The sequence below is a fragment of the Echiichthys vipera genome, assembly GCF_963691815.1.
Source record: "Echiichthys vipera genome assembly, chromosome: 22".
Lineage (NCBI taxonomy): Eukaryota > Metazoa > Chordata > Actinopteri > Perciformes > Trachinidae > Echiichthys > Echiichthys vipera.
This window is the reverse complement of record NC_139847.1, coordinates 17766886-17782290: the sequence shown is the minus strand read 5'-3', so window position 1 is coordinate 17782290 and position 15405 is coordinate 17766886. Positions and strand designations below refer to the sequence as shown.

Here is a 15405-nt window from a genome sequence, read left to right as displayed (position 1 = left end):
TCACACACAAGCACAGTGGTTCAATGTGTCTATTGAATGTATTCTTTGGTAGCTTTACCTTAAATGTTGCATTCCTAGCCACAGAAGTTCTATAAACCCTTTACAATTACATTACACTTCATTGGACTTTGCAGTGGACTAGAAAAGCACAGGAGACAAATGTGATATTTTTCCTACCAATGTATATGTATATGTGCACATATTGCAGGTTTATTATGGGGAAATCCCGCTAAAATAGGAGATAGACTCCTTTCCCATTGCCAGCAGAAGATAATGACTTTTTTTTTTTGGCGTGTCACATTCAATGTCACAAACATGGTGAAAAACTTGGTTTGTAAACACTATAGCAGAATTACTTCTTTTTTTATCCCTTTTACACATTCAGTCTCTCCTTCAAACTCAGTACAGACTGATCTGGAATGATGTCCGAGCCTTGCTTGGGCATTCACAGGTGGAATTTGCAGCTAAAATGACAAAGAAGTTACAGAAGGAGATAAAGTGTGTTCCACTGGGAAAAATGGTGAAAATTAGCTTATTCCACCCAGGTGTTATGGTTCAACAACTACTGATCAGACCTGGAGCAAATAAATACTTGTGACTACTGCAGAGTAATTAGGCCTAGGAATGCATGCTGATTTTACCCTTTCCAGCTAAAGACAAAGCCGGATGTTAGTTGGTTTTGGTGTTTTGGGTTTTTTTGTCCAGTGGGAAAGGGGCTTCAGACAAACACAGTATGTATTTGTTACAAAATTTGGCCTACATCTACAGTAAAACATGCACACTTCCAATCCCACTCCAAGAACCCACACCCATAATCAAACACAACCTTAATCCTACATCATGCCACCTACAATACATACACCTCCATCTTGTGATGTAACAAGAAAGAAGTAGGTGAGTAAACTATGACACTCAGTATGCCATGAGGAACACATCCACAGATATACCACCGAGGTTTATATTATAATGCCATCAACAGAAGGCATTCAGGTTTGACTTTTAGAGTCTTCAAAATTAATCTGACTTGGACTTAATTTGACTTTCATTAAGAGTTTTCCCCTCTTAGTCGATTAGTCAACTCATTAGAAATTTTGGTCTCAGCCAACTAAGATTTCTTTAGTTGATTAGTCATTTTCTATATGCTTTTTTAATGCTACATTACTCATTTCCAAGAAACTTACGAGAACAGCTCTGGTAAAGTGGTGCTTTTGCTGGACCCTTTGTGGATGAACTAAATTTTACAGATTTGCCTATTAAATCTTAAATCTAACTGATAAGAATCATTTCTAATTTAGAAAGGAATTAATTTGTGAAAACCCCAGTCTTGACAATACTTTCATTAAAGCGCTTCCACCAGCCATCAACTGTAGGTAAACTACTCTGCAGCTAGTAATGTGGACACAACAGCTTACCCACTTTTCATTATGTGTATTTCCTAACCTAGTCTCTAATGAAAGCCAACGTACTCCATCATACCCTTGTTTATACTCTGGACCGTTTTGAGGGCAGTAGTTCAGGAGATTTTTGGATGCCATGATCTGCCAAACCCCAGGTCTAATGCCCTTTTCCTCATGCCTGCCTTCAATGAGTCCTCCCTTGTGCCAGCTGGGCATAGAGCAGATGGGCTGGTTGAGCATGGCATCATACCAGCCGACACAGTGGCATGTCAAACAGGCGGTCACAGGCCTGGGCATGCCAAGCACAGGCAAACTGTACCGCCATATGGGAATAACGTGTGCTTAGATCATATTGGATAGGCAGACAGTGCAGTATACATGGCCTGATTTGACCACGAGTCAGAATAAATAGATACAAACACGAGAGTATATATGTGAAAGTGTGTAAGTACACAAACGCAAACCAACACCAATGACTATTTACCAGACTGTAGGCAAGGCCTCAAACTTGTATGCTGCGAGCACCATTGAACACACTCACATGTACACACACAATCCTCTCTACCCAACTGATGACAGTACTAGCTGCAGACACGCATAATGCACTCACACACTTACCATCAGACACACTCACAATCAACTCTATCCATCAGACAGCAATAAAGGACACACACAGACACAGACACACACAAACACACACCAACACACACACACACACACACACACACACACCCCTCTGTCCTCTGCAGACGGTGATGACGGCCTGTGTTTGGGAGGTTAATGGCTGTTTGCTCCTCACAACCTTCACACTTGATTACTCCAGCCGGCTGCTGTCTGGACGGCAGGGCCTCGACTCTTGGACACAAATGCTCTTTCAGCCACCACTCTCATATGCTAACCACGTTCATTTAGAAATGTTAATGTGAGATTGAGGACGTTGTGTTACAAAGCGGTAGGCGTCATATCCTTCATGACAGCAAACAGTACGTAGAGATGTCTGTTAAAGAAGGAGAAATCCTCAGTGTCCTTGTATCATTTGTTATATTTTTCAAACAAACTGCAGCAAAGGGAATTATTTATAGCTGATATATTGCGAGATGATTATGTTGAGTAGCTATAAAAATCATGTTACGATATAAAAAACAATTAATTAAAATATAAAACGAGGAGGACAGTTGGGAAAATCCACATGGTATACATGATTGAGTGACAAGGTAATACAGCATACATAAATATACCATATTGATGTTGAAATTAATCCCCACCGGTAACATTCCTGCCTGTAAACCAGCAGGCTATGATAATAATTCATAAAGAGGTGGCCTCTTAGCTTGTTTCTACAAAGACCTTTCTCTTTACATGCTGCATGGATGCAGGCGAGATAACACTCATTTCTTGCAATTTTATCTCCTACCAGCTTTATGATAGACAAGTAGAATGACCTCTAACAAATTGTACATGTAATTATATTAAAATGCAAGTGCATTTTTCCCACCCAATGGAACTGGCCCGACTCAACTCAGCGCGCTAGCCCAGCAAATTAAGGATTGGATTATTTTTTTAGCTCTGTGTATTTTGGCCGATTTTGTATTTTAAAACATAATCAAAGTGTTTCTCTTGTCACAGAAACTAGTAATAGTGATTGTTGTGTCATGGATGTTACTGTCATACTGTTTTTGTTGCTCTGTTTATTCTCTTATCGCGTGTGTCGCCGTTGTCTGGTAAAAGGTAGCGTTGTTGAAACACAGGTCCAAGGGTAGAAAATAACCTTATATTTAGTTTCATAAATGCACCCGAATTCACAAATATGTTGGAAATAACTACAGCCATTCTTGTTCTTACGTCGCAACATAAGCTATTGCTATTCAAAAGCTGGCGATCCTGAGGAGCGATAAAGCTGCAGATAAATGCATTTTATTTCCTTTAAAATCTTCATCAGCAGTTAGTTGGCACTTTTAAAAATGTCTTTCTCTCTCGTCTCCAGCAGAGACATTGAATTTTGCAACAGGTACCAGGTACTTACAACAACTGCTGCTAATGGGAAAACAAAAGAGAGCGAGTTGAGTTTGAGCCTGTCTGTGCAGTGCGCCATTAACCTGCATGCTCAACTTAATGCCACTTGTTTTCACTGATACAATATTAAACTAAAACATCTCTATATATGACTGTTATGTTGACAACCACAGTTGTCTGCTAACACAGATAGTTAGGACTGATATTGAAGGACATGCAGCTGCCATTAACTAATAGGCATGGATAATCTATTAGTCCAGTCCATTCATTGACCAGTCCCAGTAAACTGCACAAACAACAACTGGAAAATATAGATATAAGAATTGAGATGACTTATTTCTAGTGGCCTATTTGGCAGTAAGATGTAACTGCAGGTGAGCCTGTTCTTTCAGAGCCTCCATCTTGTCACGTTCACGGTCACTATGTGGGTTGACTATTAATTAATTTATTTATTTTTTGCTTTTTTGTAAACATTATTGAAAAAAATTCCCCTCTCTACTACTGGTCTGTCCCCATATATGTTACACTTCTGCCCTCACTAAAAGCCGGACTCAGAAGTTGAGGCTTCCGATTTCTGATTACAAATGAACGCAGCGTAACGATCTAGGCCGGCAGACTAACCACTGTCAGCAGTGTTACTAACATGGCGGCTTATTTACATCTAGTGAGGGAATGTCTCCATAGACACATATATTTGAATACTCAAGGCAAAAAAGGCAACAAGTGCTTTCATTAGTGGGTCATATGATGAGTCACCATTGTTTTATCTCACTCTTTGACAAATGGGAACTTAAAATTCAATTAAATAGATTACAATCTTAAGAAGTACAAAGTTAAGTAAATATATTTACAATGAACAGCATATACAATTATAATTCATGAAATTGATTTTTGGCACATGCGCATTGTATGATTGTTCACTGATTGTAAATACTAGACCTTTTTTTCTAATGGAGCCAAATACAGTAGGACAATACTACACAATACATTGTGTGTGTGTGTGTGTGTGTGTGCGCGTGTGTGTGTGTGTGTATTTGTATGTGTGCGTGCATGCGTGCTTGCGTTCTGGCATGTGTGTGTGTGTGTGTGTGTGTGTGTGTTTATATCCTTGCTCCCCTTTTACCTCAGCCAGTCACTGCAGGCAGAATTGCAGCATCATTTACCAAATGGTTATTACATACACACGCCATATGCAGGAATGGAGGTAGAAATGACTTTTCTACTGCTGGGGAATGTGGTTTATGAGAAGGCTGAGGGTTCTTCAATGGAGTGACCCATATGGACTTGTTATTTTTATGTAAAAGCAAAGGCAGACAGCAGCAACAGTTACATAAGGCTGCAGAAGTTAATATGGGTTCTATGGCAAGAGACATGATTTACTTTGTTCTTCAGAGTTATCAGGACAAGACCTCTTTTGACGATAATGCCATTCGGCTCCTATCTTAAAATATCATATTTTCAATCTCAAAAGGAGCACAGGCCTATCGCTGCAGATCTAATGAAAAGCTGGGTGTGCTTGTGTGTGTATGTATGTGTGTGTGTCTTTGTGCGGCTGTGCCTGAAACCGTGCCATCTAAATTGCAGTCATCTGCTAACAGCAATGAGGCCATGATAGGAGTTAAATATATGAGTAGATAAAGCTGATAGAAACGCAAGGAGACATGTACATCAAGACCCTCCTGCAACTATCGCTCTTTTCCTTATCAGTCCTCATTTCTTTGTTCCTGACTGTCTTTCCCCCCACTTCCTTCTCTCCTTTTCATATATACATCTCTCCACCTTTAGGCTACATCCACACTACTAAATGAATGTAAATTGTAAGGTGGTATAAGGCGGTATAAGGTGGTATAAGGCAATGTAAAGTGGTGCAAGGTGGTATAAGGCGGTATAAGGTGGTATAGGGTGGTGGAAAACAGAGATTAGGAGTCGTTGCAAAGCATAAACAGCGACATATTAGAGCAGTACCAGGAGCATTATCCATTACTGGATGGCAAAGGGAAAGGAGCACCAGCACAGGAAGGATAAAATCACAAAAGGTATGTCAGCCTACCTACGTGATAAGACCGACTTTCTTCCATATAACTCTGTTTCCGCCCATCCAGACTTAAGATCAATCCCAGAGTTTTTAAACAAAACAGCCTCAGCATGTCTCAGTTTTAGAGGCTCGGTATGCTAGTGTTGACAATAGGCGTAAACTTAGCAAAAGATTTTTAAACAAAATGTGGTAGTGTGGATGAAGCATTTATCTATCAACTCCTGCCTCTGGTAAAGTATCTCTCCTTGTTCCTTGTGTAAGTGTTGCGCCTCTGAGAACAGATGCATTTCTTGAAGGAGGGATACATTTGTGTGGGTGCAAAGGAGAGATCGGGGAGTGGGAGGTCTGGCAGTCAGTTAAGGACATTGTCTTCAGCTGTCAGCAAAATAGCCCATTACCCCCCCACCCCCACGCGCTCACATGCCAGACATCCCCCACATGGGGCTGCATCACAAACGGGGACCAAAAAGACGAGAGGTGACCGACTTTCAGTAAGAGAGTGAAACTGTGTGTGGGGTTAGGATGGTGAAGAAGGGGTGGATGAGAGGGGAGAAATAAGGATGAGGGAGGGGAGCAGTGAACAGATTATGACCCCCAGCTATGATTATGTACGCCTGCCGTTCTGACCCCCCCGCGCCAATTACAGAGATTAAGGCAGCCTGTGTGTGCTCGAAAGTGTCATCTTTCCTCCAAAATGTGTGAGTGTCGCTCGCTTGCACACAGACATTTGTTTCCACTGCTTTCTACCAGGGCCCGCACACTTTCTTTTTCCACACTGTGCGCTGGTGCTTTAGCCTCCATGACAAGATAACCTCTGTTGATAGCTTCTAGAATTGCAGATGGCCACCGCAGGAAGACATATTTTGAGTCAGAAAGATGTTGAGAGGACAGCAGATTGATTTTGAGAAGCGGGAATGAATCATACATTTTACGCTTCCTCTCCAGAATTTTAGAGCTCCCTTCAGAGCTTCAAACAGAGACGACTCCCTTCTTCACTTTTGTACTGCCATCCGCATCCTCCCTCCTTGCTTTCCCTTTTCATGCTCACCTTCCATCGTCTGCTTCTAATCATTTTCCTTCTTCCTCCCGTTGTTTTTGTTTTTTTCTCACCCTCCTCACATCAATCTCCCTCACTCTTTAGAAAAAGGTCCCGGGGGGATGCTGATTTATGATTTGAACTGCATTTTACAGCATGCTGTGGCAGGAGGGTATGGTCTCATGGGATAACCATCAGTCCTGCAAGGCAGTATAGGTTTCGACAGCCCCAGGCTGCTGTCGGTTCTCTCATTAGAGTCTCTGTAATGAGTCCACGTCTAACCTGTCACCTGTGCCACGTAGTGCTCAAAGGAGGCAGACTGATCATGGACTGAGGCTATGCTGGCGAGGCAGCCACATTCAGATAACAGAAAGGTTCTGTTCTTATGCACTCCATGAGATATGATCAATTTCAACAACTGTTTTTTGGGTTGAACGATTTCCGTGACAAATGGATATTAAGGGAGCTTGGACCCCTTGTGGACATGGGAAATCTTTTTTTTTCCTATTGATGGAATAAAAGTATGTTTTAAACTTCTGCACTCAAGAATGTATGCTCAATACAAAACAAACTTTATTTGTTTTAATAATGATTGCAAGCTCCCCCAGCACCTAGTCTTTATTGAGCATATTTGCTAATTTCCTACAATAGAAATAGTGGGTTTGTGCTCATACTAATTTCAAATAACATACTCTATTGGTATCAGTAGGATACCTTACTATGGGGGTGTCTAATGTCTTTGGCTAGCAGTCCAGTCCCTGAAAGGAAGAGGATGCAATCTTCTTTGGTCCCAGAAGGCACTGAGCAAGGCAAGGCTGCCATCCTCCTGCACAGCATGCTCGAAAAACTGTTCAGTAGACCACTTTGTCTTCTTAAACACGCTGGCTCCTAGTACTTGACCAGGGAGAGCACCATTTTCCACTCTTTCAAGTAAAATAATTGAAATTGTGGCCAGAGTAAAAGTGGACAATGGAACATTGGTGTGGACATTTCTTAGACAAAGAGGGCAGGAAGGCAATCTCTTCACCCGGTTGGGTCGAGTGAGCAGATTGCCTCAGGTGTCTCAAGTTCATAGAAAGCAGACGCAGGAGGGAGAGATGAGTGAGGAAATACAAAAATAAAATAAAACACAAGGCACAGCGCCATCCTTGTTAGACCATCTCCATCTGTTCAGCGTAACTGATAGCTTTTGGCTCCCCCAATTTCTTTCTTTTCTTTCTCTCATTCTATTTCCACATGTTCATCTATCAGCAGTTCACCTCCATTTGTGCAATTATATGCAACAGGGGAAATGTTTTGGATGATTGCCTCCATTCTGAGTGGCTTTTGACAGCAACAGTGACTAGGACTACTAAAACTAATAATATTAATATTAATAATGATAATAGTATTAAAGTGAAACTTCTGTGTCAAAATCATCCCAGGGTCTTTTTAGGCAAATTTGGTCATCAAATAAGCCATCAAGACAATTTTTTTTGAGTATGAACTATTGTCGTAAATTTTCCGGAGAGTCGCTAACAGCCTGCCTCTGCTAACACGAATAAGCTTGGGGCGGCGAGTTAGACGCATTCAAACGTCTTTTTTAACCACTAATACTGCTCCAAATAACAGCAAACCTCTGCAGCAGCATGAGGAGTCGTTACACATTAACCGAAGCACCAACAAAGTACTATGTGAACCCAGAGTGTCTTGAAAGACCTACCAACTGGCCCCAGTACCAGCTGCTCAATTCAAATCGATTATCAAATGCAATCCAAAGGGAAGGAGCCCATTGAGGAATATTCAAGCAAAACAAGTAAACATTGGGTGTGTGACAGAAACGGTAATCCCTTTGCCTAAGCATCTCGATCAGCATCTCAGTGTCCAGAGTCAAAACAATAAGCCACTGGTTTATCAGAGCACGGTCATCGTACTGCAATGGCAGCCTATGAAAAGTTTCTGGGTTGTAAGCTTTCATTTTTTGCTTTGCAGCCGGGAAAGATACAAACACGAACCATTCTGTTTCTTTACTTCAAGTTGCAGGCTAGTCGTCTAGTTGGCAACACACGCCCCTCGCCCCCTACACTCTGACCCCTGAGATCTGAGATCTACGTAATGTTTTGGTGCTGCAGGGAAAGCTGTTTGGGATATTTCCCAAAACTGCCACAAACCACAACGTTTGCATGTTTTGCTTGAATAAATCATCAATGGGCTTCCTCCTTTTGGAATGTTTTGATAATCGACTTGATTGGAGCAGCTAGTACTGGGGCCAGTAGGTAATTCTTTCAAAACACTCTTTTAATACACTCTGCGCTCCGTTTTAAGTGTAGGGACTCTTTGAAATTGTATCCTAAATGTGCAATTCAGTTCTATTTTCATGGTCAGTTTTTTGATGTGTACAGTATACCATATATCTTTGTTTACATAACATATATATATATATATTTTTTTTTTTTTTTTCTTTTCAGCATTTGCTATAACATTTGTGAGAATTGAATTAAACTGAATCTTGGATTTAAAAACACTTGGAAACATAGGTTTGGGCCATGCCATTTAAGCTTAAATAATAAAATAATAAATGTTGGTAGCAAGGAAAGAGAGAGCAAAAGGGGTTTAATGTTTCTGAACCAAGCCCTTTTTTTCAGTCATACATAATAAATATGGTATCTACCTATTACATATTCTTGTATCTGCCCTGAGTTTCCAAAGCAACTGGCCATGGCTATGTGACATATACGGGCCTCAGTTGATAGAAATGTCAAACAGCACATTAATACTATATATAGTGAGAGGCCAGAGTACATCCAAATGTAAACACTAGCTGTGTACATATACAATTAATCACACATTTATGTTCCCACACAGACACACTCACACAGACATTCCATTCAAGCTTTAGTTGGGAACATTTTCTGATTACTAATTCCTTTGAAGTTCCTATGGGCTTCAAAGCACTTCTTTATTAGTTAATTTCTGTTTAACATTTTAAGAGGCATTTGGTTCATTCGAATTAAAACATGCAAAGCACAAAATGTGATAAAATGTGTGAAAATTAAATAAAGTTGCATCCTTGGAGGAGATGTTTATGTGTGTTTTTCTCTAAATATGATTTGTGTGTCACAGCACACTTTTAAGGCGACTGCCAGGAAGGTGATTACATACTGAATGTTCCCATCTGGTGCTTTACACTGCACTAGTATCACACAGAAAACTGTTATTTATAATTCTTAACGACTGGGAAATGTGCAATTAATTTCTGTTGTCCATCGCTGAACTAGATGATTGCTTTGACATATATCTATTTATATCAAATGACGTACCCATCCCGGAGGGCACACCGATCTAAGGCATTATGTTAATAACATACTCCTCGCATTGGCTCATTGCATCACATTTGGCCTTGGGTTTTGGAGGATAAAATGAACATTAAATAAAAAATGTCTATCCTCCATCAGAGCATTAAATTGTCTTTAAAAAAATCCCAATCCGAGCATCTCCAAAATACATTTTATACAGTCTAACTCTGAAACATGCTCAAACTTCACAAACTGTAGGATGTTGTGTGTGCTGAGGGGCACTTCTAGTACCTATACTGCATATCCATCCTTGGCATTTGGCTGCAATAGGATGGGATGACTCATGATTTAAGTGAGCGTTTGGAATTCAATATTTGTGATTCACTGAGAATGTAAGCGAGCCATCTGCTTAAAGACAAGCGAGAAAGAGCAGGGGGTGTCCGTTAAGAAACTTCAATACAAAATACACTGAACAAACCATCCGTTTAAATATAAAATAGCCATGACACCTGGAGTTGGTGAACACATGTACTGTATCTGCAGTGGGAATGGTAACAGGGCTACATGAACTGTGCTCCATATTTTAGGAGTCGTGACTGTGTAAAACACACGGGGGAGGAGTAAGACACCTGGAGCAGTTAAGACTGAGGAGGGTGACAGCTTGAGTGATAGAAACACACTGTACATTTATATATAAACCATTCACCTGCCCACAATATCTGTCAAATGATGCATGCATCTATGAATGTGTGTGCATGAACATCTGCTAGTGGGCGTTCACATGACTGGGGCAGCATTGGATAGAAATGAGCTCATCTCCTGATACAATTAATCATCACTGTGCTATCATTGCTGGTCTATGGTAAAAAATCAAAAAATGTGGAACTAAATTCATTCATCTGGAACACTGCTCAATTCAAGGATAAAGAGTAGCTCACTCGAAAAATATACAGGAGCATTTAGTTACTACTCAATCCAGATCAATGGGCTTTGTGCATGCTTCTAAATGAATGGGTTTTCCTACATTGGTTTGCTTCTCGCAATTATTTTTATACCACAGGTTTAGTTTAAAGAGCAAGGTTAGTCTCACTCGCTAACTCACACCCATAGTCAATGTGTTCATATGCAAAACATCCTTCTGCCAAAGATTTCCATCTTGTATGTAAAGTACTCTGTGCAATGAAAGACATTTCATATCCATTAGATATACGTAGATGACCGAGTGTTGAAAGAAGTCTTAGGAACCTATTTGTCACACAGAGGTATTTTATCCAGACTGTATAAGGGCCTCAATAATATCTCATTCCAAGGACTATGTTCAAAATAAATAGGAGAAGGAAGGTCATTTTGAGATTTCAAAGGAGGAATGTTATAGCTGTTGCAACTTCCAATGAAAGTGTACCATCTTGCTTACATGGAGAGATTTTGGATGGAAGTGTCAAATTAGATTTTTTATTATCCCAAAGCAGAAAACACACTTATCAGGCGAGGACTCAAAGGCCTGGAGATTGAGTGGGAGCTATGATGCAAATCACTGGCAAGTATTTGGGGAATGCCCCGTGATAAGACATGAGGAAGGCATATTTAATATGAAAATACCATTCGAGGTTTTTATTTTTATTTAAGAGCAAGCTGACTTTCATCTATGACACTTTAATGAATCTTTATTCAGAGTTCTGAGAACTGCTTGTAAAAAAACAGCACTCGGCACTGATTGCTTATTGACCCTCTAACAATAGAGGAATGGGCAGATATAGTCAAACACGGTGATGGTATTGTGATGGTCTGGGGCTGCTTTGCTGCTTCAGGACCTGGACCACTTGCCGTAAATTGATGGAACCATGAATTCTGATCTCTACCAGAAAATCCTGAAGGAGAATGTCCGGCCATCAGTTTGGATCTTAGGCTCATGTGCACTTGGGTTATGCAGCAGGACAATGATCCAAAGCACACCACCTCTGAAGGGGTAAAAAAAAAAGTAGCTTAGTCAAAGTCCTGACATAAATCTGATTGAGATACTGTGACATGACCTAAAACAGGCAGTTCATGTTGAAAACCCTCCAGTCTGACTGAATTTAAACAATTCTGCCACACATGCCAAAATTCCTAAACATCAATGTGAAAGACTCATTGCCAGTTATCACAAATGCATGATTGCAGTTGTTGCCACCAAGGGTGGCACAACCAATTATTAGGTTTAGGGGTCTATTCCTTTTTCACATAGGGCCACAATGGTTTGTGCGTTTTCCCTTAATAAATGAAATCATCATTTAAAAACTGCATTTTGTATTTACTCAGGTTATCTTTGCCTGATATTAAATGTGTTTGATGATCTGAAGCACGTAAGTGTGACAAAAAAGCAAGAACAGAAGAAATCCGTACTGTTTCACAGCACTGTACACATTTTCTTTTTGCTTTCATATGCCTTACCTACTGAAGTTCCTTTTCATCTCTTCCATACACACAAGCACAGTGTGTGGTCTGGAGTGAGAGCTTGCAGGTGGATAGGCCAAAGAGTATGACATTAGCAGACGGCGGGCTTGCACCCCCACATACTCACTATATGTCATGCCAAATCTTATCTCGTCCAGCACTAAGAGAAGGTGTTGCTGGTCGCTGAAAGGCCACCTTCCAAACAGATATCATCAGCCTGACACCCTGACCTGACCTGGGCTGGAGGCTACAGCTCTGCTCCAGACACATTAAGGTGGGAGAGCAGGGTCACAATGTAGTGCAATAAAAACACAAGGCTGGAAAAACAAAGATCATATAGCAGGTCAATACTAGGTTGAACTACTGTAGATTTAGAAATAGCACAGTAGCATTCTTAATGTCACAATGGACAGAGGATCTGTATGGACACAATCCAGTAGAATTGGCTGGGTCACAAAGTACAACTAAATTTAATGTACCCCCTCTTCTTCTGATGGATGTTTTAAGTCCCACCTATTCCATTGTTCTTTTGGTGTGCATTTGTAAGTTATTCATATATGAGGTATTGAAGTTACGGGGGGGGGGGGGGGTCACTGCATTTTCTAAAGTGAAACAACCAGGGACCTAAAACAGTTGATGAAACACAGTTTGGTTTACTGAGAATGGCTCGGTCTTATTAGTGCATGTCGATAGCCATGTCTGCTCAAAGGCAGTAGCTCCGGACATTGTATTTTGTTTTGTCCTCTATTGTAGAGATCAGTAATATACAGTATTCAATATCCATCACTCACTCGCCTTTTCAGTCCATGTGCAATCAGAATATACATTTACATATATTAAGTGACACATTAATAGTGTTACTTACCCTGCAAGATAATCTATCTGCATGGACCATTGGAAGAGAGACTTTGGTCATCTGGCTTCCTCGCTCTTACTCAAACTCCAGTATTTAGTCACTGTAGGTCTCTGGAGGAGGAATCGACTGCAAGATGTCATGGCATTGAATAAATTGGCCCTAGCTCTACCCTAGTTTGCTCCATGTCTCTTTTGCTTGATCTCTTGCTCACTCATTCCCATACACAGTCTCTCTCCCTCCTTTATGCACTCACACACTGATATTTTGGGATCCTTTATACAATGTGGTGTGTGGCTGAGTGGCCATGAAGCAGGGCACTGCTATACAGGGGTGGTAAGCCAACCAAAGAATATAAGGTTAAATAAAATATTACTTGCAAAACCACTGAAGTCTTCCAATAGATGTGGTAGACTATTGCTGTAAATATTGCATGAATATTTAAACACAACAGCAGAATTAGAAGGAAATCAATTACCAAAGCAGTATTTACACTACAATGTAATGAAGGAAGAATGTATTATCTGTATTATCCAGGCATTCTCTAACTGCAACATTTGTCACATTAAAATATGACGCGGCCATAGTATAAGATCGTTCACAATAAAGCAGAATCCAGCTCAGTTCCAGAGAAATGACTGAGAGTTGTGCGGTGGGGTGAATAGAAAAAACAGCTTCAGTCGCTATCCCCTCCCTACTGCAGGGAGATCACACTACCTGTATATTGCCAGTGTTGGAATGACATCTAGTGGTCAACCAGGGGTACCAACATCCTCTAAGCATTATTTGAATGTATGTCATGCCAGTGGCTCCACACATACTAAGTGGGGAAATTCGTCATACGCTAAGACCACTTCAGTGCCTGGCAGAGGCTTTTGAAGTTTTTGGATTGCACTCCATAAAGTCTGACATAAACAGTGTTTAAGTGCATTTGAGTGCAGAGACGTGACACACATACAGCAGAAGAATAGGACAAGTGTGGTTCACATACCAACACAGTGACTCTGCGGAAGCACCTTCCAATGATGAACATTAATCCCTTAACCATCAGCACTAAACACTGCCCATTCTTAATGTATACAAATACATACCCGATCCTCCAGTTAATCAATAAATACACAGCCAAACAATTTTTTCAAGGTAGAAAAGCAAATGAAAATAGCTGTCTGGTGCTACCTCCTCAGTTGGGGTCAAGCAAAGTCAAGCCTCAATTGCTCCACCCTCTCAATGACATCATGGGAATAAACATACACACAGACATAAACATTATGGCAAACATCAGGTTTTCTCCATTTTGTCACTGTGGCTGGCAGCACTTACCTGTGAGCTAGTTGTTCAATTGTGAGGGGCCATGACAGAAATAACTGTTTGCTATCATTCTGTCAGCATGGGGTAGAAACACATTAGCTTGCTCCAAAAACAAGCATGCACCAGGTGGTGCCGACTCTCAGTGGATATGCAATTAGCTTTCTAGGGGCCAGAACTAAAGCTTGTCCCACATAGAAAACAAGCAACACCTGTGTGTGCAGCCGAGTGGAGCTGAGACTCAGTGCTGCATAATAGAAAAATAGGAACATCCAACAGGGGTTTGTCAAGTTGCCCTTTTCTGAATACATTTTTGGAGAAGGTTGACAGGAAAATGAATAGAATGGGTAATAAGCAGGGGAGAAGCAATGAAATTATTTCATAGCAGAGTGCGGGAGGTGAGTGAGGAGGATTGCAGGATGAAAAATCCTAATAATTATGCATGTGAAAATTAAATCTGTGACAGAAAAAACGAAGTGACAGAACTTATGAAAAGAAGAAAAATATGACTTAAATAAAGTTTTTGAAAAGGGACAGGGGCGATACAAATGAGACGGTAAGACAAACACAAAAGATTGATGGCAATGCTAGAAAATTATGTGTAATGGGAAAAAAATCAACAGATTCAAAGTTGTCAGTCATCATGAGGTCAAGAGAAAGCAGAAAAGGGCCGCTGTACAGAATCAAGATGAGATAGACACATACAGTACATTTTAGTCAGAAAAACGGATGGAACCACTTACTGAGACTACAGTCTATCCTGATACAATCTGGCGGGAGAAAGAGCGAAATGGTGAGATCAAATAAAAGAAAAAAGAGAAAGAAAGGGACAGAAAGAGGATAAAAGAGAAAAAAAGACAGTTTACATCCTTCAAGGTACATTCTGCAGATAACCAAGCATTGCTCTGGGGCCACCATCCGGGGACAGGCTCTGAGTCAGGATCACCCTATTCCTCTGTCAATCCCATCATCCATCCCTCCTTCCACCCAACACCCCCAAAGCACAGCAGAAGGCAAGACTTACATCATAGGGTCTATGATGCAAGGTCAACGAAGTG

The 15405-nt window shown here is 40.7% G+C and overlaps 1 protein-coding gene across 1 annotated transcript in view; it reads right to left on the bottom strand.

The window, feature by feature from the left end:
- nrxn2b (neurexin 2b) overlaps positions 1–15405 on the bottom strand; it is a gene marked incomplete at both ends in the record, with an annotated part of 653173 nt that overhangs the window by 364129 nt on the left and 273639 nt on the right. The window contains one exon of the mRNA XM_083937460.1: positions 15091–15117. Coding sequence (XP_083793586.1) covers positions 15091–15117 — 27 coding nt within the window. The remainder of the gene's footprint in view (positions 1–15090; positions 15118–15405) is intronic.